Source organism: Accipiter gentilis, chromosome 15, assembly GCF_929443795.1.
Source record: "Accipiter gentilis chromosome 15, bAccGen1.1, whole genome shotgun sequence".
Classification (NCBI taxonomy): Eukaryota; Metazoa; Chordata; class Aves; order Accipitriformes; family Accipitridae; genus Astur; species Astur gentilis.
The window spans coordinates 28,729,810-28,754,231 of record NC_064894.1 but is presented as its reverse complement, the minus strand read 5'-3'; the positions used below and the strand labels follow the sequence as shown (position 1 = coordinate 28,754,231).

General features: G+C 37.2%; 1 protein-coding gene across 1 annotated transcript in view; it reads left to right on the top strand.

Moving 5' to 3' along the window:
- TRDN (triadin) overlaps positions 1 to 23,927 on the top strand; it is a 236,153-nt gene extending 212,226 nt beyond the window's left edge. The window contains exons 33-36 of the mRNA XM_049818154.1: positions 1,052 to 1,087; positions 1,290 to 1,334; positions 2,236 to 2,283; positions 21,294 to 23,927. Of these exons, the coding sequence (XP_049674111.1) occupies positions 1,052 to 1,087; positions 1,290 to 1,334; positions 2,236 to 2,283; positions 21,294 to 21,436 (272 nt within the window). The 3' untranslated portion in view covers positions 21,437 to 23,927. The remainder of the gene's footprint in view (positions 1 to 1,051; positions 1,088 to 1,289; positions 1,335 to 2,235; positions 2,284 to 21,293) is intronic.
- The last annotated feature ends 495 nt before the right edge of the window (positions 23,928 to 24,422 follow it).

Below are 24,422 nucleotides of genomic sequence, written 5' to 3'. Positions count from 1 at the left end.
ATCAATATATATTGTTCATCAACAACACTAATGTAAACGAGCACTGGTAAACTGACAGCATTGCAGCTACGCAGTTCTCTACCAAAGACTATTCTGATGGGCTGATAATGTTATTTTCACTGTTCATCTTCTGCGGCACATTTTGGTGAGCTAGACACAGGTGATCAGCACTGAGCGAGCTAGTGTTAATCAGATAACACACGCACCAGAAGACATTGAACAAAGCGTTATTACAACTGGTTAGACAATATGATGTGAAAACGAACAATTCGAAGGCAGCCTGCCAGCTTTCCGCTGCAGACAACAGGGAATACTGAAATGGGCTCAGACGCCTGAAGCAATACACCTGACTTAATTTTAATCTGCCTTGTTGAATGGAGTCACGGACCAAATGTCTGTGTTTGCGGGCTGGGGAAAAGGATGCTGAAAAGAAAAGAGCACATGTTTTAAGTGAACGTACAATTAGAGAAAAATAAATCAGAATCTACTGCTGCAGGACTTCAGAATGGTCACGTCTGGTGGTTCGAAAGGCCCATCTAGCTCTATATCCTGGTTGTGGGTTTTTGTTCGTTTACGTGTTTCAAACAATTGAAATTGCTCTGGGAAAGTGGGCAAGAATCATAGAATCATAGGATCATTTAGGTTGGAAAAGACCTTCAAGATCATCGAGTAGAAGCAGGCAATAGGCAGAAGGATCCTTCCCTGATGCATTTTGGCTGCCAATAATTAGGGAATTCTGGCAGTAGGTAGGGAATTACAGAAGTCTGGTGCCTAAAACCTTTATCAGGAGTTTCCGAACTACTCTGCAACCAGCAATATTCAAAAAATTTCCAATGACTGTTCAGAAAGCCCAGAACTGCTACTGCCACCAAGGGTAGCAGCCACGGTTGTAATATTAGATATGCTGTATACATGCCGTGAGACACATTTACCACAGTTATTATTCCAGGGAAATTACTAGGGAGATCAGCTTTGTGCAATGTACTTATTGTAAGAGCCCTGTATTTCTGATGCCTGTCACTTAATGTTGTTTCCTTGCAAATCTTTCTAGCCACGAAAAAAACAAAGACAGCTAAGGAAAAAGAAGGTAGGAATTTACTCTGTGTGTGTGTATACATGTAGAAGATGATCACAATAAAAATAGTAAAGGATTACAATTTTGCATGTATTGCTATTTGAAACAAACCCTAAAAGATCTGTGTTAATTTTCAAAGAATTTTACTTGAAAACACTAGGTAATAATCTATCCAGCAGCCAATTTACCAACTGTGCTACTTTTTTCTTGCCAGAAAAACCAGCTGAGAAGAAACGTCTAAAAGATGAAAAAAACAAAGGTAATAAAGGGATGAAAATCTCTGCAAACAGCAATGAAAACGCAAATGTTAGGGGTTTTTCATGGGATTGGAAAGAGGAGCTTTGTTAGTCTGTCTAAATATGTGCAAGTAAGCCAAAATGATGAAATTGTGCATAAATCCCCGGTAATTGAATGTCTGATGGCTTCTTTGCATGTGAGTATTAAGGATCCCATCAGCACACCCGAAGTGGCTGCAGCGGTGCCCTGCCCGTGACCCCCCCTGGCTAGTAGGATTAGTGGTCCCCACTTACTCTGCTGTTACACTCCCTAGTGGGTTGTGCAAAGTTCACCTCCACCGTTTGCGTGATGCTTTAGATCACCAGCTTCACCCTGTAGAATAACTACGCTGAGAACAAGAAGTGCTTTTTATACATAAGACAGACTTTGTGGTCACCTATATTCTGGCTAACCTGCTGCACCCAGCACTGCCCTGATTGTTTCCCTACAGTAATATGCAGAGAGAGAAATGGTTTCTGCTATACCTCTGAAGATAATTAATAATACTAAGTTACACTGATTTATTAAGTTAGAGGTCTAAGACATTTATGTCTTCTCTACATTGGTTAATGACAGTGACTTGCATACAAATGTTGTATATTGAAGTCCTGGAACCTCAAAGGATAACAGTTAGTTAGTTGTAGTAGTGCAAGTTTGCTCTAACTAGTATCTAGAAGCAGTTTGCTTCTATGGTTTTACAAGACATAAAATTTCTATGTTTAAATAATTTACTAGGAAAGTCGCACTTAAAAAAACAATCTAGTTTATAGAGATTCCTATCTATGAGTTGATTCCAAGAAACTAGCATGTTTTTTATTGAAATTTATTTAAATATTCTGGCCTGAAACTGAAGATTAATTTATCATCTATGTTTTGTTCTTTAGGAGTCCCGCCAGTAAAAGAAGCTCCACGACATCACAACCTGACATCAGGTACATGATTCTCCTTTATTGTAAAGGAACTTCCTTTTCCTTTCCAAAACTTTCCTTTTTGTTTTTCATTTTTTGGTCGTGGCGGGGGTTTTTTGTAAAGGAGATCACACCTGCAATCTTTTCACATCTCTCATTCAAGCCTAGGGGACAAGATGTGAGGCAGGCCAAATAAATCAAATCCATAAATATTGTTTCTGTGGAGAATAATTTGCCCAAATGGTATTGATTTACCACCTTCCTAAACTTTTAAACATATATTCAGCTAATTACTTTATAAACCAAGTAGCCTGTAAATAATTTGGCAGTGCATTATTTAAAACAAACATATGCTGCTCATAGAAAATCTGCTCCATAACAAAACCACATGAGGTGAAGCATGTTCAGTTTTTCTCCAACATTAATAAATATCATCTCCTATCACAGTGTGCCCTGCACCCCAAACCCCCACAAAAAAAGGTGAGTAAAGCTAGGGCATCTTAGGAGGAAATCTCCCTGCATTGCATTATCGGTTAGCTCTGTTTTTCCTAGTTTAAAGTAAAAACAAAAATATGTTGCAGATTCTTGAGTACTATAAATTAATCCCTGTGACCTCAGTCGAACTGCACTGATTCATGACAGACAAAGACTGAAGTCCTTACTCTCACCTGTGAGGTGTAACTGGTTTGCACAGAAAATATGAACTAAAGATTAATGTGGATCCTCCCAGTGCAACTCTTAAACTACTAAGCAAAGAATTTCACTTCTAATCACCCAGACTGTTTTGTTCTATGTGAATTATTTTTACCTTTTTTACTAGAAGTATGCTTTACAGTCCCCTACACATGATATAAAATGTGTAATATACGTATAGTTATATGTATATATATATTTAGAAATATCTATTTATCCATATGTATAAACATAAAATATTTGAATAATAATAAAAAAGGTAGTTAAGTATAAAAGCAGCACAGAACAATCTGACATCAAGGAAGAGAAAATGTAAATGAAATACTAAGATCAAACATCCAAATGTTAGCATGTGTATTTGTATGAAAATATTTGCACACATGGCTCACAAGACTTTGTTGCGTAAGGGATACTACATTTACACAAAAGGATGGTTTAGCTTTTTCTTTTTTTTTAATCAGGAATATAGAGTTGTAGATTCAGATACAGACTTTAATTCCTCTTAGTGATGCTGTTAACTGATAGATACAGAAGGTAGACTCTTTGTTAACAAAAGTTATTACTATTTTATTAATATAGAATTCACATAGACCAAAGATTTTGCCAGGAGAAAAAAGTATTATCTTATGCAGCAAAATTCCAAATTCAGTGTAAAACAGGAATGTACTAACAGTTGTCTTGTCTGCCAGTGGACTTTCTCCTGCACATCACATTCCTGCAAAGTTTACATCATTCAAAGACTGTGTTCCTGTGACTTTCATTTACAGTAATTGTTATGATTGGTTAATTTAATTGCACATTATCATTGTGCAATTATTCTTCAGTGGATGCTCACCAGATCATAAGCAGCTCTGTGCATACAGTTCTTCGTAACTGGCTTTGCTAACAGAACTTACTATGTAAGTGTTTTCAAATATTCTTTGTCCACTGAAAAGAACAAGTTAGTTTTCAGACAACAGATGAAAGGTTTCCAGAAGAACATCAAAGTGATTTCTCTTTATGAATGTTGTTCTTTGGTATTTGCTCAAACTGAGAATTTAAAAATTGAGACCAAATCCTAGGTCGTGTGCCCTTGAGTCAGAACTTGATAGCTGTTGCCCGTTCTGTCTGCAGATGAAGCCAGTGCATCTTCCCCAGTGCGCTGAATACTAATACTTTTTGCTGATAAATGGAAGTAGAAAAGGATTTACACATTCTGAGCTAATCTAAAAATTCAAATAGTAAATCTTCTTTCAGCTTTCAAAAGCTGAATATTCACGTGTTCTTAGATTTTGATCAGTCCTTCAAGCTTTCCCTGATATTAAAAAGCAATCAGATAAAGAAAAATAAGCAACTTATAAAGCTGTATATATCTTCCATTTTAGAATGCTCCACATTTAAACAGAATTTTAAGCAGTACTGTATCTTTCATAAACAATGGTGTTATGTGCAGTAGACACTAAATTTCACTCCCTTGTAGAGCTGCAAACAATTACTTAGAATTTTTTCACGTCCTTTCACCTGTCCTAAATGTCAAAATTAACACCTGTACCCAGACTCAAACCTACCCACACAAAAAAAAAGGGGGGGAATTCTTGGGACTCCATTTTTTTCTTTCTATCTTATAATAAACATACTTGCAAGCACACAGAAGCAGATTTTTCAACTCTTGAAGTAAAATTTGAGAAGCGTACAAATTCAACTCTGTGGTGAAGACTACCTACCCTACCCTTTATATGAACAGCTGTATACTTTTATATAAGTCCTAGTTTGTTTCAAGGCTTATACGAGAGTATGAAAACATAAATTAATCAAAAGTTTATTATGTTTATTGCAATTACCTTGTAACTGTCATCGTGGCTGAAAACTCAGGAAACTGTGTGTTGTGTTTGTCATACAGTTAGTTGAAGAGGTTGGTGTTTTTACTGTGCTGTTATCTAAGCCCACAGATGTGCAAATGTGGCAGAAATAAAGAGAGGCTGCTATGGAAGAGCATGAAAAGTGGGAAATAATGAGATTGATACTCATCCTATATAAATTTGTTAAGTTAGAGAAGTGTGTGGATTATTCTCAAGGTCAAGAGAAATCAAACTAGTCATTCTAACTTCCATGTAAATAGATGTGTTGTAAATAGACTTATGTAATTCATGCATCTACCCTCACATATTATTAGAGGCTTAAAACTTTCTTGGACATGAGAACTTCTATACTTACTGTCTAGTCAAAGTTGTACCTCTGGGAAAACTAAAATTATCTCTAAGCAGAGTTGGAACACCATTTATATGAACATACTGTGTTAGCACTTAAAATAAAAAAAAATCTCAACTAGATTTTTCCTCTGCTTCTGCAGTGACAGAGAGCAATACAGTTACTCAGATGTTTTCTAGCATAAAGAGGAATCATTTCATCATATTATCAGTAAAAGATATGCAATGGCACATAGTGATCACCACATGAAAACCTCAGCAACTCCAGTGGATGAATTCATTACATGTCTGTATTAGCACGTGGTGATTGGTTTATTACTGTAAGGTTGTTTTATTGCTTTGCACTTGCTGGCTTCCTGTAATATATTTTCCAATGCAAAGATGATTTCCGAATCTGCAAAAACAGAAAGTTCTATTTAATGTGAGATTTGATGTAAGAGCCATTTGAGAGAACATCAAGGATGTTTCCTCAGTGCTAAGGGAACATAAACTTGTCAGCAGTGCAATGTGTAAGATTTTTTCCATGGATCATTATTTTGAAAGAGAATGAGACCACTTTATTTTTTCCTTGGTTCTGAAGCATTTGAAGACTTTGGAGGAAAATACGATCTTTTTCATTATTCTGAAGTTGCAGTTTGGGGCAATTTCATTGAGCACAAACGTATTGGTACTGTTCTATAAAATAGAAGCATTGAACTACTTTTAAAATAAAGCACAATATTCAAAAGAGAAGACAAGAACTTCATCACCGCAGGACAGGTAGCTCTCATCTACAGATAGGTGATGAACAGCACATACTAGATTTTCTACTCTCCTTGCCACCCAGACAGGCTGTGTATCTCAGAGGTGTGATGGTTCTGGTATTCTGCCAGCAGTTTCTTCCAGAACTTCAGCTGTATAAACTCATAGTCCCAAAGCTGACCATCTGAATGCAACTAGATCAAAGAGGCTGAAGAGAAATGTTGAGGAGAAAAGATGTGGTGTCCTTTCCCAAAATAGAAATATAGATCAGGGAAGGGACCATTAACTGTAACAGCTGTGCCTCTGAAAGTAATAATGAAAACAGTAATAGCAACCTCGAAATAATTTATATTAGTGATTCATCATTTTTTTTCTCACCAGAATTCAGCAATAAATCACTAATATTAATGTTGTATTTTCTGGACACAAGAAAGTGTGCCATTGGCTGGAAAATAATAGAAGGAACTGGCACTCTGAGAAGTTTCCGAATGTTTTATATAAGATCTGGGCTCATTCATTTACAAGACCTGCATCTATACAGAATATTCTCATTCAGTAAGATTTTCTAGGGTGCTCATCACTCTGCAGTACAAGCGCTCAGCATGAGAGCAGGATGAGCCAGGCGTTAAGGCTGCTTGCAGGAGAGTCCATGTAGAACAGCCTCCGTTCTGTGGATACCCGTGAGCATCTCAATATTTCACATCTGTTAGTACTGTAAGGACCAAGACTGCACATGCGGGCTTTCCAGCAACTTGCTGATAGTCATTCCACTGTTCTGAAGTTGACTTTTAAAGAAATACTTGGAGACTAAATCTCAGCAGGCTTGTCTAAGCGGGGACATGGAGGAATACTGTGCATTAACAAGAAGGGTATGTTTAAAGCGCTCAGTTAAATAGTGCTAAATGCTTGAGTGGTCACTTATTAAGAACTAAGATGTCCTTGATTTAATCTAGTTTAACCTATGTTGAAATTGAATTGATGAAAATTTCACTGAGGCTGCTTTAATTCTGAATGAGTGCCCATGCAACGCTTTTATATGGCCTAATTCATCCATTTTGAAAGTTAACGTGAATTAATCTTCCTGATTGTTCCTACATAGAAAAGGCATATAAGGGGGAAATATCAGCCATATTGTAGTAGCTAGGTAAAATGAAAGCTTTATGGTCTGGTCTGAAGCTGATTAAATGTCACTGGAAAACTTCCTATAGATTGCAATAAGTTTTGAAACTTTAAATCTGTAAATACACACCACAAATGAGAACAATACATCAGATTTTATGTTAACTATAAGCTTATAGATAGCCTCTCACCATAGTGACATTGTAAGCTAAGTTATGAATTACAGACATTCTATTTAAATGCCCAAAGGGTAAGTTTTGTCTTTTGAAACAAAGAACTTCTTGGGGAGAATCTAGAAGCACTTTGGGTTCCTGCTGTGTCTTCTACAGGAGGACATCTATCCCTAGCTCTAAACTAATCTCCTTTTTTACCTTTGGCTATATTTGGTAATTCCATTACCTTATCTTGAGCTTATTTGTTGTCAAGATTTGTTTACAATTAGCAATTACTGGGATTGATTCTCAATCGGCTTTGCATTATGATGAGAAGTATTTGGACTCAGTTTAAAGTCCACCTCCCCAATAAACAATCATTAAGTTTTCACAGTTACCAACACAGTGACAAAAGAAGGGTTGACTCAGTTCAATTCCTACTAGCTACATGTTAATAGCACTTGAACTTTACTAGCTCAGTCTTCAAATTACTGAGAACCTTTTCTTATGATTGCAAATCTCAGCTGTACCACAACCATGAATATACTTTACAGACCCCATTGACAGACTCTCATTTAACATCCATATGAGATAAATCCTGAAGATTAATGAGCAGAGAGTCCTTGCCAATCAACAGTGAAACCCACTGTTTGTCAGACCCAAAACCTTATTTTAGAAGATTTTAATGTCTCAAAGAGTCTGTCAAAGAGGTTCCATAAAGCCGAAGATTTCTACATCTATAAGGCACCCTCCCATGCAAGCACAGAATTTTTTGGCCCCTACATCCCTGTTTTTGAAAGAGGGAAAACTGCTGGCCTAGTGTCCGGTTCCTTCAAAAACTTTATTAGGATCCAGAAACTTGATTAACAATTCCTGTCTACCAGACATGCTTTGAGTACCACTAACCCAACAGCAACATCAGGCCCTTGACAAAATGCAGCCATAATTACTTTGCTTTTAAAATGGTGGTAACAGTGATATTTTCTCTATACCTGTATAGCTATTGTGTACTCTTCCAGGGATTTAGCTGACACTCTTTCAGAGCCCTTTTCACCTGGAGACACTCAACTTTATACTTTCCACTTCCCAGGAGAGTACTAGGGCTACTGAGTTACAGAATAACATGGGTGGAACTTCAACTGCCTGTTCCTCTTGAATTTACACAATTCTAGACCCATTAATACAAAAGTCATTGATACTGGAGATTAATAGACAAGATTTATCTATTTGATATAAAGGTCTGTCTCTGCTTCAGAAATCTCTTTATGTAAATTACTTCAAAATGGTTACTGGGTAAAATTTAGAAATAATTCTAGGCTAATTCTTATAATATCAGGCACATCTAATAATGCATGCAGCTAGCTCTTGTGGCTCATGCACATCTACAGCACTAAGTTTAATATCAGGAGAGTTTTGCAGGATATTTCCTGTTGTCATTGGAGAGTTGGTTTGTGAACATCACTTCAAATGTAGGTTCTGTCATTCGACCTAAATCTTGTTCAAGGTGTATGAAGTCCACTCTAAATTTTGGTGCACAAACATTATTAAACCTCTCCCATTACACTTGATAATGTGCCCTCTGAGCTTGGAATGGTTGTTTACACCACAAGGGAACAAGCAAAATTCTACCAGGGAATACACTAAGGAAAAACTGAGTCCATATAGAGATCTCAGAAATAAAGAAATATCTTTGGCAAAAGAAAAAAAAGAGTTGAAGGATGAGCAAAAGTTGACAACAGACAAGTTAGTCAAAAGTTGGGGTTTTTTACAATTAATTCATTAATTGATTACTTCTCATGTTAAGCCTAAAAATGATTTGCCTAGCAAATTAGAGAAACATCTATATTTTCTATAAATGTAGGGATAAATTATTCTAACTAAACAACATATGAGGGTTGCAGCCAATGGAAAAAAAGACTATGAAAAAAATATTTAGCATGCTGGTTTAGATCCAGTAATGAGAATCTGATTTGCCTAAGTTTCCAAAATTAATCCAATTAGTAATGTCATTTATGCTTGTTGGACAATGATTTCATTCCCTTCCTCTTAACTGGGTCAAAACATTCTGCTAAAATTAAACTAAGTGGCTCCAAGCATTTATAAATATATACTAAATTTGTGCCAAGTCAAATGAAAAAAAAAAAAAAAAAAACCAAAAAAAACCCTCAGTATAAGTTTCTGAATGATTTTGCCACAAATGAAATATCAATATCTAGAATCCTAATGCTTCTCATTGTTGTTTGTTTTGCCCTTTAGTTTGACTCGTATATCTTCTTAAATCACACTGCAAGAGAAGAGAAGTACATATCATGTATTTCCATGACATAGCTCATGAAATTAAAGTCCTATACAAAATGTAATTCTTCAGATAAATGGCCATTTCTTCAAATCCCTCTTGAACTTTAGGAAAGTAATTCCTCTAATGTAATATTCCTTCTCTTCTAATGGGGACATTGCTTTGAGGACAGAGCAACTGTCTTACATTTTATCAACATAGATTTTGTTTTCAAACATTTATCAGCTGAAAAACAGGTATCCTGATGTTGGAGTGAGTTCATGTTTCCAGGTTAACATCAGTATAGTAAAATCCAGTGGACAAATCATAATTATCTGATGAAATTCTTAATTAGTGAGACCAGAACTGGCAGCAGATGCTGTGAAATATTTTAAAGAAGCCAGCCTATAGAGCTCCTACGGTTTCTTTCTGGTTTTCCTTGTTCCTAAAACTGTGCAAATTCAGGGTGAGAAAGACATTCTAATGTAGCTTCATCTTTCATTCTAAGTAGCACACAGGCATAGATCCGATCCTCCTAATCATAAACACCTAAATAAGAGCATTTTTGCACAAGTTCCAAGGCCAATGAGAGAGGACCTCCTCCAATGGGTTACTCATCCCTTTGAAATCTGAATTGCCTCCAGCATTACGTCTTGTGGCTAGAGCTAAATCCAGAAGGTAGTGCCTCTAATGACTGATGTCAAGCAGGATGAATTTGCGCCTACCGGAGTTTATCAGCAGCATAGTTCAAGCACTGTCTTTTTCCTGACTTTTTGTTGTCATAAAGGAGTGCTGCTGCTCCCAGCAGAAAAGTTCTCACCGAGGAAGATAAATATCTACACATAATGCTACACGCAACCAAAAAAAAAAACCCTTTATTTAATAAAGATTTCAGTTAGAATCATTCAAACACCAGCTTCACTTTCATTAGTGGCTTAACTGCCTTATCTTCGCTGTTCTTCTTTTCTCCCCTCTCTTCTCCTCCCTCCCGTTCTCCTCCCCTCCTCTCTCCATCCCAGGCCTTCACAGCTGAATAAATACCTGGTATTAACTTCCAGTTTTTTGGTATCCATTCTTGTTAACATAAAAAGATCCCTGATTGGTTTTACCTTCTTTGGTTTTATACATTTTTTGTGTGCATAAATGAGTTTGTATGTAAAGTTTAAACCAATCTTTTACTGACTGACAGTTCACTAGAAACAATGATTTAATGTAATATGTTGTAATTACATTAGTTGAACATGCTGGCCATAGGAATGAGTCGACAGAGACCATGTCACGTCACCATGCCTAGGGTACACGATGAGCACACAGTGCATTCTATCACAGCACCGTCATTGTTTATCGAGCAATTCGACTTTGCTGCCCACCAAATACCACTGTAGTCTCATGGAATTGCCACTGCAGACTGTGAAAAAATCCAACAGATTTTAATAGGCTTTGGATCAGGCCTGCATTAATTTTTGATCCCTCTTAAATATAATTTCTTGAGTGTTTCATTCTTTTGCTCCTATGTTTCACTAAGAAAACACATAACGCCAGTACCAGACTCCTTTGAAAGCTCAATGCTAGCAAAATTGTAAAGACTGTGTACTCTGATCATTGCTCTGCTCTGCTGGAAGTGTCTGTGTTACCACGTGTCACACTGTTACATCTTGTATGGTTTCACTGTCTAACAAAAAGAATTTTTTAATGAATTTGGGGGGAACGTCACTTTGGGGATATTCACACATTTATGTGAGAGTTATGTTGTTTGTGTGCAGTGACCATAACATGGAATATAACACTTTTCCCTAAACATACATTTTATCTATCCATTAAGTCTTCTTACTAGACAAGGCAAGAGCCAGGTAGCAAAATACAGAATTATTTGCTCCCTTAAATGGTTGTTAGGTGTCATCTATCACATTCAAGCTAAAAGATAGAAATAATAAATTTTACCTTTTATTGCAGTAAAAGGGTTTTGTTAGAATAAAGATCTCATTCATTGACCTTTGGTGTTATGTTTCAAAAAGAGCACTGACTTTGATAAGTAACAAATCATAACTGGTTTTAACCAGTTCTGGTCTTAGGATCTTATATATATTTTTACTGTGGTGATATTTTTTGCCTCTAATGACATTAAATATGACCAGAGTGACCTTCTAGTGCTATTGATTTGATACATTTACAACATGTTTTATACCAAGAAAATGTTATTAGAGACATGTACTTCTGACTTTGTACTGATACTGGTTTTGTCCCACTGATTGTAACACCAATAAAGGCTGGTTTCTTTTGCGTATTTAGCAGATTTCCTGAGGGAGTTGGGACCACAGACACTCATAAGAAGTGGAACAGTCTTCTGGGTGTTTTTTGCTCACTGTTGAGCACAATTTTGGGGAGAAGGAGTGTTTATTCTTTTGAAGTATAACAATTTCACCTTCTCCAGACCTTGCAGTCCCACAATGCTTGAAAAAGAGCCATCAAGGAGAATGTGTGATCAGAGTTCTCGTGCCTGTAATAACAATGCTGTTGCTAGTATTTAACTCTGGTACTCAAACAACTTTAGTACTTTTGTATTTAATAACTTATTCTCTGACAGACCCCCTGCTAAAAGCGATATGAAAACTTGGATGGTCTTTGCAAGGATGAGCAATTAATTGCATTGTATCGCAGACACTTTGAAAGTAGCTTTGAGAGCTACTTTCCAACCATTCTTCATTTTCTTTCCTTATTCAAGACTCAAAATAAGATGCAAAAGAAATGTCCTCATGGGACAATTTCTTTTTTTCTCTATCTACACATTGTCTATACAATGCTAGAAAAATGTCATTTTAAGGGGATGTTTTTAAATATGTAGAATTGATTTGAAGTGGTAGTGATATTTCTTGCTTATGTGTAATGGACATATAAACATTTTCTCCTCTTCTTTTCCCCCTGCTCCTTCCCATTAAGCATTGTACTTCCTGAGAATGACAGTAGTGTGGCTGTACAGCATGCTCCGTAATAAGAAAGGAGGTGAAAGGATTTATCAAAAAAAGATAAATCTAGTTTTTGAAGCAAACCATGTTGTTTTGAATAGCCGGTATCCAAACATGGACCGTGTTGTGAGTTTAGGAAAACAGTATTTGGTCTCCTGCATAGGCCCTCAGCATTCAGCTTTGCTCTTCAGAGAAATGGGATTTACTTAAATGTCAGTTACGCAGTGCCACTAAGCACAAGGACTTAGATACTTGTGTTAGAAAGCGTGAAGGCAAAAATTTGTGATACTGAGCAAGGACTCCACACCACTTCCCTTCCCCATCTGCCCCTGTGCTTTCTCTAGTCAGTTTGTCATTCTGTAATTTTACTGAAATATTAAGGGAAAGATCCCAAATTGTTTGATAGGGAAAGAAGCAGAGCAAGGGGGAAAATACCCGCTTCTCTTACTTGCCCTTCAGTAAGTGAAAAAAACTTCAGCTCCCCAGTCATTGGAACAATTTTTCCTTGTTCTTGTGTGGTTCAGTTTTGATTGCTGAACCAAAACACAGTATGTGCATTCCTGAGAAGCAATCAGAAAGAAATTAGTGCAATTGTTAATACTTTCCTCTTACTTATAATTGCTTACTAATTAGTTGTTTCTAATGCTATGATTGCCTGAATTTTTGTGCTTTGTTGGATTGTTTAATTCTATTAGGAGAGCCTCTAGGTGAAGAAATTTGATTCAAACTAGAAAATATTAGTGATAAAAAATGTTTCCTCACACATGCTCTGTAATTTTTCCCTAATAACCAAACTGTTATTGCTAAAAGCTATTGCTTTTTAATGAATGTTTTATTTGGTGACTTGCCTTAAAAACAGCTCTCTGAGCCTTGTAGAAATGGGACTTTGACCATTGTAACACATAAACAGGAGCACCTTTATATTCTTTAGGATTAGTAAATTTTATTCCTCTCTGAATTTTCTGCCCACTTTCCTTATAAGATTAATTTTTAAAAATACTATCATGAAAAAAAAATACATTTATTTGTTTGGATCACCATAATCCCTTACACAAAACTCCCATTAGTTACTTGAATAGGCACCTGAATGGTAGTTTAGCACTTTGAATGGTAGAAAGCTACGCCTAAGCAGTCTTCTTTAAAATGACACTAAATTATATTAACTCAGGAGAAGCTTTCCTGAAAATTATCACAAAGTGCCTGCACATCCTTGGAGTTTAAATATGTTACCAGTTGGACTGCATACAGCTAAAGAAGAAATTGAAAACTGGTTTTCCCTCTTTAGCCCCTGAATTGCCAATTCCCAAACCAGACAGGCTGCTTAAGTAGAGCTTGAGCCTACCATCCTTTGGAAACTGTGGGTCAATGCACTGGCAGCCAAACTCTTTTACAGTGTCCCAGCATCTTGACTTATAAAATCCATCACATCTCTAAGGATGGAGTACCCTCATATTCATCAGTTTTCTTGAAGAACTATTTCAGCTAAATCAGCACAGAAACAATTCCAAAACAGACTGGTTAGGATGTAAGGACCTATAAAGGCATAAATATGCAGGATGGAGATGAGCAAGTCAGTGCTTACCTAGCATTGAGCTTTTATAGTGTCTCTTCCACTACAGAGTTCTTTTAATTAGCTGACAGATGCTTAATAGTCTGTGTCCTGGTGACTGGACTTCTCATGAAAATCTTTCCCCATCCAGATTTGTCACAGAAGGGGACCCCAGGTTGAAGACCCCTTTATTCCCTTCATATGGAAGGGTCTTCTGGTGATCTATTCAGATTTAAAACTCCTCTGTTTCCTAGCAATTCCTTAATGCTTCTCTCAACAGAGAAAGATTTGGGATCTTATTGTCACTTCATCAGTGTCTGCTTTCTCATGCTTTGGTAATGTAAATGGCTGAGTGTGAATCTTCCTGCCCAGACAGTAAATAAAGACTGTTAACCAACATAAGCCACCATAAGGCAAAAAACTGTGACCACCTGTTAAGCAATATTCAAACCTGAAAGTGAAGCTTTCTCATACATTGATTTTAATATTCTATACAGATTCACATAAAACGATGATTTGTGCCATATACAGGTGGATTTAACTCTTCACTACTTTTGCCAGCGATGTGACACAGTAATCAATCTATTTGGGATGGTAAAGGACTTGTGGATGATACCTTAATAGTATCTGTAGGGGATATGCTAGATGTGCATGCTTTGAAAGTTAGATCTGATTCTGGGATGTATTTGGACTTCTGTGAGCCTGTCTGCTGGTTCTCAGCCAAGTCAATTCTGCTGGTATCGTTGCCGTATGAGAATATGTGGAAATGGAACAGTATCTAAAATCACTGTTTAACTATTCCAACAATCTCATGGCTTTGGGATTCTATTTGTTCTCCAGTGTCTCATCCCTTACTGGGACTTGTGTCAGCTAGTTGTCTTTTACCTGTTACCTCTTCCATTCAATAGGCTTAACGAGAACAATTAACAATGAATAGTATGCAATTTCCATTCTAGCTCTTTAAATGTTAAACTAGATCCTCAAAGCAAAATTAATAATCTTTGAACGATCATGGCAACTGGGAGAGGTACCTGAGGACGGGCAGAAAGTAAATGTTGCTGTGACTTCAGAAAGAGCAAGAAGAAGGATGCAGGGAACTACAGGCTGGTCAGCCTCACCTCAGTCCCTGGGAAGGTGATGGAGCAGCTAATCCTGGAAACCATTGCCAGACACATGAAGGACAAGAAGTTGATCAGGAATAGTCAGCATGGATTCACAAAGGGAAAGTCATTCTTGACCAACCTGATGACCTTCTGTGATGAAATGACTGGCTTGGTAGACCAGGGGAGAGCAGTGGATATTGTCTACCTTGACATCAGTAAGGCTTTTGGCACTGTGCCCCATAGGATCGTCTCAGAGAAGCTGATGAAGTGTGGGCTGGATGAGCAGAGAGTGAAGTGGATTGAAAACTGTCTAAACTGCCAGGCCCAGGAGGTGGTGATCAGTGGCAGGACGTCTAGTTGGAGGCCAGCAACTAGCACGGTAACTCAGGGGTCAATATTGGTTCCATTTATCATCTTCATTAACGATCTGGATGATGGAGCAGAGTACTCCCAGCAAGTTTGCAGATGATGCAATACTGGGGGAAACAGCTGGTACACGGAGGGCTGTGTTGCCATCCAGAGGGACCTCAACAGGCTGGTTTCCTCCTTTCTGCTGAAGAATTGAAAGCATCAGGAGAGTCCCCTTGCAATATTCCTCACATTTCTTGAAACCAACCCTCTGTGTGAGATGCAGGTCACTTAGAGATCAAAAGGACACATAAGCTCCATGGAATATTTGTACAAATTATTTGCTATCTATGGAAGGTAGTTAGCATTTCCTCTTGACTAGCCCTAAACAGCTTCACACAAACCTTGAATCATGGAGGTTTTGTTTGTTTCTCTGCTTTCTGGAACTCATCTTGGCTGTTCTCACTCCAAACTGATTTCCATCCAGGCAAAAATCATTTTAAAAGATCAAAAATCATTTAAAAGATTTCTCCTTTTTTTGTGACGACAAAAAGTACCTGATCCTTTCACAAAGTGAAAAACAAAGAAGAAAATACACCCTCCTCCAGCCTTTCAGAAATGAATTCATCTCAGGTATCAAATGTCCTTATATAACAGCATTAGTTAGAATTTGTTAAAAAAACATTTTTATACTTTCCCAGCCTTCTTTTTTTTTTTCCTCAGTAGTACTCATAAGAGAAATTGAAGTAATTATATGAATTCTCATAAGCTACATCCTAAACAAAAGCATAAGGCCAGATATAAGTCTTTTTTTGCCTCAGCTAAGCTGACAAAAGACATCTAGTGTTAAACCACATGTTTTGCTCCTACTGTTCATCTTTTTTTGGTAGCATTCGCCCCGAAGATATGAGACAATATATTCAAAGTGAGAACCCTCTTCAGTTTAAAAGCCACATTCTGTATTCACATTGAACGTGGGAATTACAAAGGCAGAATGGGATGCATTTGTAGTCTTATTTGCATGCCAAAATTCAAATTGTTCTCTATGGCTTGTATCATAACACTGTTGCAGGCTCTGATACAGACACAGTTCCAAAGATGTTGGCATTTTTCGAAAGAAGTCCTTATCTGCGTGTTTTGCAGCTGAGGTTTTCTAGATAAAGCAGCCTCAGAAGGGCAACATGAAAGGGAAATAGTGAAAAAGCACATAGCAAAAAGCTTTAATCTGTAACCATTTCCTCTTGCATAGACTTACTATACTGGCAGCTGACTTTGTCCTGCTTAACAAGTTAGAATATGCTAAAGACAGACCATTCAGTTCACAGAAAGTGTGAATCTCATCAGCCATAAAGAAGAAAGACAATATATGAGATGCTTACCAGACAATATGAAACAAACAAAAAAACCTAAACCACAAACATTTGCAATATTGTCCTTCAAAGCTCTGGTTGCTTGATTAGGTAAAATATAAAAGATCCATCCCAGCAAGGCATGCTGATGAAATTTGAATAGTTTGGTACTCAGAGAATTAATATGAAGCAATCTACAAAGAAGGTATGGACTATCATCCAAAACCTGAAAATGCTCTCCTTCTGTACCTACATTTGGAAGCATAACACCTTGCTTACTAAATCTTATACTCTGATAACAGAGTATAAGATCTCGCATATAGATCCCACATACCATACAACGTATCAAAACAGTTCAATCTTTTAGCAAGTGAATCTGCTTAATTTACTCATGTATAAACATTGCTTTAATATTAGGATAAATCCGTGAAACATTGTGCTTTAGTTTGTCTACCCCCCACAAAAAAATTGAAGAAAATGCGGACTTTTCATTTCAGAATGAAACATTTCAGATTCATTCCAGTGACATTCCAGTTAAAAATTAAAACAATTTTTTCAGAAATATTTGTATATTTTCCAAAGAATTTGAGAAAAGTTTCATCTAAAAGTTTTGAAAATCACAAGGTGGAGCTTCCAAATTTTTGTTTCAGATATCACTTTTTATTTATAAAGTTGCTTTTGGATATTCGGATATTTTAAATCCTCTACTATAATCTGTTTAGTATTGATGAAAAAAGTACTTGCTTTTTTTAGTATATCCTTCCTCAAGATGAAACAGTCGAAAAGGAGTTATTAATTCTTTTCCGGACTTTGATCTTTTTTAATTTTTTTTTGGTAAGCAGAATCTGTATCTTTCCCTTTTTTCAGAAGGTTTTTCTCCAATGAAAAGTTGTTACAGCTAAATTTCTCATTGGCTGCCACCTTGCCTGTGCCTCAGAGGCTAGGGGAAACCTCCTGCAGGTTAATTCCTCTTACTGCCTTACTCATCCCATAGGGAAGAGGAGACTTGGTCAGTGTAAGTGTGGAAGCAGCTTTTGGCCCTGACACCCATACGTGCTGGTCCAGAGCCTGACATTACAGCCCCTGCAGACCCTAAGGGCTGGACCCTTAACAAGGGCTTCTGTCATTTGAACTAAAGGAAAAATTCTCAACAGCATTAGGATGTCATCCTCAAAATGTGTGAGCACTGAAGAGGGATAAAGTACTTTACCGGTGGTTTTGACTGCTGGTCGACAGCAGAGCGATTGTAAAAAATACGGGGTTTGGAAGACAGTATGCTGCAATATTCAGAGGGTTTTGAGCCTCATACCCCTTACACACTTCTCCTGGAAGAAGTGTAATTATTTTTTCCTCCTTTTCTTAAAAATTCTTGTACATACCCTGCCTTTCTAGTCCCCTTGTTCTTTTCCCTGTCCTGTTTTGAGTGTTCATCCTATCTTACTTCCACTCTTCAGGCTTTCCCACTCTCTGTTTGTCCAGAAAGTAACTCCTATTCTTTGTTTTTTAATATCTGTGATAATCTCCAGCCCTTGTCAACCTTCCTACCATGAGGTTCACCTAACACTTTCCAGTTCCTTGGCTACAGTCTCTTGACACAGCTATGTCCATTTTTCTCCTCAAGCTCTTTGGTCAAGTTGTACATCACCTATTTTTCCTTCCAGTCACCCCAAGTATCACCTGGCCCAGGCACTTTACTAGATTAGTGTTGGTCTCCTAAGACAGCAGACCACTTTTTTTTTGCTTGAGCAGTCAGTCTCCTTCATGGCTTCCCATCTCAGTCTCATCACCCTTGACACAAAAGTCAGATGTCTTCTACCCTCAACATTGCCCCTCTAGCCCCCTAGGATACTGACACTTTTTAAAGAAAAGATTTTTTTATACCAAGGAAAGAAAACCTTTTTTTTTTTTTCCCCTAGCTGTTTTGTTTTGTGTTTTTTTTTAAATATACCTACGTTGCTCTTTTGGTGTTCTTCGCCAAAAGCCAAACTCAGCCTGCCACTAATTTCAACACTGAAAGTTTCACCACAGATAGTTAAATATGGTAACAAATTAAGTTACTGGAATTAGAGTCTTATGAAAGGAAGTACCAGGCAAACTTAATAAAAGTCATTACTACCATCCCTATCTCTCCTGAGTTTCTTCCTTATCCTACATTTTCCTGGTATTTTCTGAAGACAGATGATAAGTAATAGGCTATATGAACATTTGAATGTGACATCAAAATGTTGCCCTAAACTTAAGTACATATCAGCCAAACAATAGGGCTTACTTCACAAACACTACAGGTATCTCAGAAATAACAGAATCAAGCATGATCTTCAGCATTACACATTCCAAATACACATACCTTTTAGATTTTTTTATTTTTTTTCAAAATACTTATTTTCTGTGCCAATTTTTCAGATTTAGCCTTACAGCCCTTGTAATCAGTTTGTGGCTTTTGGCTAAGTTGCAAAAATCTGAAAGTTTGACCTTTCCCTTTCCCTCTGTGAATTTAGTGTCTTTTAACAATAGACTGTAAGTCAGATTTTCAAGTGAAATGATTGCAGTGGCCACCGCTACTAGTGATTTTAAAATTATGATCAGATAACACCTCTGGAAAATGCTGTGGTGTCAGGCATGCTATAATTACAATGTATAACCATGTTTAAAATGCTCGTAAGTGTGGCTGCATAAGCTAGTACATATCAGGACTTTGTGAATGCATGTAAAGAAAAAGAGCTAAATTTTTGCATTCTGATAGCATGTAAAATACAGGGGGTATCATAATTTTTTTTTACTGTTAAGTAAACTATTTATTAGTATTTATTTGGGCTAGAAAGTGCATGATGCCCTACTTGCCTTCTTCATAAAGAAGAGAGAGTTATTGACTTTTTTATTTTCATCTTTATATCCTTAAGAGGAATATACAGAAATAATTTCTACATAAACAGTGAAAGGTGAGGTTTTAATTGGCAGCTTTCATCCTGTAAGGTATTTCTCTTTATCAAACTGGCACCCACTGGGATTAAATTTTAGGGAATTGTGTGTTTGTTTGGGGTTTTTTTAAAGAAGATCTGATTGAGAAATCTCTGACAAAGTAACTTGATAGGAGAACATTGTTTTCAATCACAGCGGGTTTTGTGGCAATGTACTACTTTTAGCTAATTTTACTCACAACAATTACTTTAGTTCAAGGATGGAGTAAGTTTATCCGTTGAAAAAATAACATATCCCAGAAACTTTCTGGTCTTGGCCAAGTGTCTTTGTAAAATGGCCAATGGTAGAGGACGTAGCATATCCACACCGTGCAACTGGTTCGTGGCTTGCCAGGCCTCGCAGGGGAACCTTGGTCTGTCACGTTTGGGCTGTGAGCTCTAGTCATGGGAGTTGCTTTCTCTGTTTTGCAAAGAAATCTCAGATTCATCTGACAGAGGAACATCAGAAATACTGAAAATTTGGGGGAAAAAATTTGTTTCCATTCTTAGATTTAGTGGAAAAGCAGTTAAGTCATTTGCAGAAGGATCTGATTTCCAACTCCATTTTCAAGCGTGCTTTATAGATAACAAAGATGTAACCTTTGTGCAAGTCAGGGAAGACGACGACAAAGGATAGTATAACTGGATCAAATACACCAGCATTTCCAACACACCTTTCTGTGTTCCACCATTTACTGTGACATGGTAGTCAATAAATAAACCCTGCACCTCAGTTTATAACGCAGGGATCCCTAGAGTCCATCTCAGTTTAGAACAGTCACAGGGAACAGCTCTTTTTTTTTAATATGGAATGAACAGCAGAAGAAAGAAAAAGTCATCAGAAAATCAATTGCATGAAAACTAACTTGTTTCAGATGCCAACATTCCTCCAATCATTTTCCCAAACACGTAACTGGCTAATAGTTATCTTTTAAAATCTTGTCAACCTTCCTTAATCTCAGAGTGAAAAACTCAGCTTTTGGAATAAATTAGATCAATTCCATCTGTGGTAAAGTATGTGTACTTGAAAGCTTTTAAAACATAATAGGAAGAATTGTGACTACACAGGCTAGAGCTCAAAAATCAAAAGGGAGAAAACCTCCCTGATTGTGAAAGACTAGGAAAGAGGTACCGTCATTTATGATCCCTTTATTTGCTTAATTTGCTTGAAGGCTAATAAAATATGTCATTATCACTATTAGATGTGAGTCCTTCTGGAACTCCTCAATGTATCTGAAAGTGGCTGTGAAATATAAAATCAGAAAATATATGTGTGAATTTTGGGGGTTTCCATTCAGCTGTCCCAAAATGCAAATATTCTGGGAGAAGTAGGACTCTAACACTAGAGGAATAATGGATTTAAGTGTGAAATTGTCAATAATGTCTCATCTTGTGCTATAAAGATGTCTCATTGAGCCTTTTGACTAAAATCTTGTTGATATGTGGGACCTGGCTTGTGATCACACTAGGGATTTGTGCTGTTATAACTCACATAATGGGAATGAAATTATACAGATGTTTTCTGAAAGAACATGGAATGGACTCATGGCCCCAGTTTGGAAGCCATAAACATTAACCATCTCTTCCTTGTTTTCCTAGCTCCTGTCCGCTACTTTCAATGTGTCTTCCTAAATGGACCTAATGGATTTGGACTGCAGTTTCCCACTAATCCCCCTTCAAACAAGGAAGAAAAGACTCATTCAAAGACTTCCAAGAAAAAGACAAGGAAACCAGGGCAGTAGAGAGACTGAGTCCTGAGATCGCTCACATGTTGCACTTTATCTTTCTGCTGAGGTCCACAGTAGTTACAGTGGTACTTGTCATTGCAAGAATGTGATCCACTTGGACACATGTACCTGGAAAAAGTTTCCATGGGGCAGAGGAAAAACAAGCAGTAATGAACCCTGTTTGAGAAAGGTAGAAATGTAAAAGTGCCCCATTTCTCGTGGAAAGGCTGCAATGCTAACAAAGCATTGACCTGGTTGTGTGTGTGAGTGTGTGTGTGTGTGTGTTTTCCTGCCTCTTTTGCTCTTCTTGTTTTTCTTTACCTACCTGCTCAGCATTGAAGTGAGTCTGTTTTCCATTTAATCTTATCTAGGGAGTGAGAGGTTGAATGTAGCTCTTATATCAGCAAGATTGCAAAACTACCTGCGATCCTAAATCATTTCTTCTTAACGTTCAATCAAATTGCTGACAGGAAAAAGCCTCACTAAGTCATGAAAATGTGCTCTGTGACTGGTGCTATTTTTATGTCTCATTGACCAGTGTAGCCTGAAGCTCACACTTATTCGGAGCAGCTCAATATACTATCAGTAAGTTGCCTCCACAAGTCATGTTAATGATGAATACTTCTATTTAACTTGAAGTAGTGAAAGCATGGTCTGTTTGCCCTGCCTGTTCGTGAAATACAAACTCTTCACTTTCTAAAGCCCAAAGTGAGCAGAAAAAGTGAAGCAACATGGCAAAGGTGAGGAAAACCAGTGGTTTACCAACATGAATGTCCTAAGAAACAAGTGAAATAATTTTAGTACTTCTACTTTTCTTCTGCGGGTAAATCAGATTGACTTGCAGTGAAGACCATGTAAATGGAGAATATGCCAGCCAATCATTTGCCATTACCATAAGTCAGATGAAAAGCTATGATGTGAGATGCCACTTATGCAACTAAGGCAGCCCAAATTTCCAATAGGTAAGCACGCCAGTTTGGTGCAATTTCAGATCGGTGAACACAACAAACAAACAAACAAACACACAAGAAAACCCAAACAGGAGCATATGAAATAATCCAGGTAGCTGATTTTACTAGATGAAACAAAAGGACTTCCTCACAGCACACTGCTGTTGATAGCTCATAGATGAGAAATGGAAGTAGATATGCCAATCCTCAACCTTCTTTTGTGCATTTCTGTAGGAATAATGGATTTGTTGCCTTAAGAAAGAGATGGGATGGCATTTGATCCATGTGAAGGCACATGACTGAAAACTGGCATCTCAATTGTCTGTACGTCTGGCAATGTAAATAATCATGTTTTTGCAAGCTGCTATTTGTTTGTATCTCCTTACTATATTTTTTCATTTAATCTGTGAAATGTACAGCAGTGATCTCTAGTTATATAGTTATCTGGTGAAGCAACATGATGCTCTTCGTACAACCTGGCTACTTGTAAAGTCTGATCACACCAGTAACTATATACTGCTTTTTTATTTTTAGCAGAGTTCAAGATAACATCAGCCCCTTCCCTATCCCCTCTCCATGCTGATCCATTCTTACCTTAAGCAAATAATTTACTCACATGAGTTTTGGACAACTGAGTCTTTGACAGGTTAATGCAATTCAGAAATATTTGCTGTTACACTGCTGGGTCAGGTTGGTAATCTCTGATTACTGGTCATGGCCTTACATGAACTGGGTTCTTGGTCTTAATGCGCTTTCATATTGCACAGGTCCTGTGCTGCAAAAACCGTCATTGCAAAAAGCAGTCTAGACAGTGGTTTCTGGAAAGAGGTAGGAACAGGTTCTGCCCTAGGGGTAGCTCTTCCCACAAAGGAGCACGCTGCAGATAAAAGTGTTCATGGTGAATGCCTCCACAGTCACCTGTGAAATCTGCTCAGGAGAAAGAGCTACAAACAGAGAATATTTCATAGTAAAATGACAATCTTTAATTTTCTTTCAGTGGGCCTTTTTATATTTCCAGTGACTTCTTTTCCTTCCCAGTTTGTGATTTTGCCCTAGATTTTTACTGTGAAAACTGTCTTAAAATGAGATTATAACTTTCTGAAAAATCAGCTATTTAATTCAAGACCCTATCTAATTCCAATAATCAGGACAAAATTCTAATATACTATAAGCTGTTATTTTTTTCAGCTTCTTTTGGCAGAATACATTTTTTCATTACAGTTAGCCTTAATCCTTTCTTCCCATTTGAGTTGGGAGGTGACGAGAATATGTTCCAGATCTCATTTCCATAGTGTTTCAATTAGATGTCTGAAAGCTTTGGAAAAATAAACAATATCATTGAGTAAGTGATATAAAATCAGTCATTTATTGTTGTTTCCTAATCTTAGTCACTGCCTTGAAGAACAGGAGAAACAGGTACACTCTCAAAGTGGCAAGCATTTTTCTCTTTAAATTCACCTGGAAACTTTGAAAAAAATACTTGAATTGCATGGGTTTTACTCAAATTAGCCTGAAATATTGCAAAATCATATGCTGATTGTTATCCATTTTGGAAAATAAAAAATATAAACCTTGCTCCCAGTGGCTGTGATATGTTTTCCTGTGAATCCAAAAGTGGAGGACAAGGGTTTACACATGTAAGTTTTCTATCCCTGTTAAGCATATACAGATCTTCTGAATATAAAGATGCGGCATTGCTTACAATTAGGCTAGAAAAGTGAATCATTCAGCATTATATTTATTCCTAATGAGCTTTTTGCAATGCTTATCTTAGCTAGTGTTTTTACACACTTTGAGGATTATACTCTGACATACAAAAACCTAAGTGGTTGCTGCAGTCATTCAAGGTAGGACTTTGTCTGTACCAAAATCACATATGTTCATCAAAGTGGTTATTTAAAATACAACTGCACAACCAATACAGACAAACCTGCAATCTCCAATGACTAGTCTGTAGTCCAGAAAATTAGGAAAATTACCACCAAGAAAATGAGAGTAAAAACAGTGAGATTTCACCACCACCACCATAGAAAATATACCTCGCCTGTATC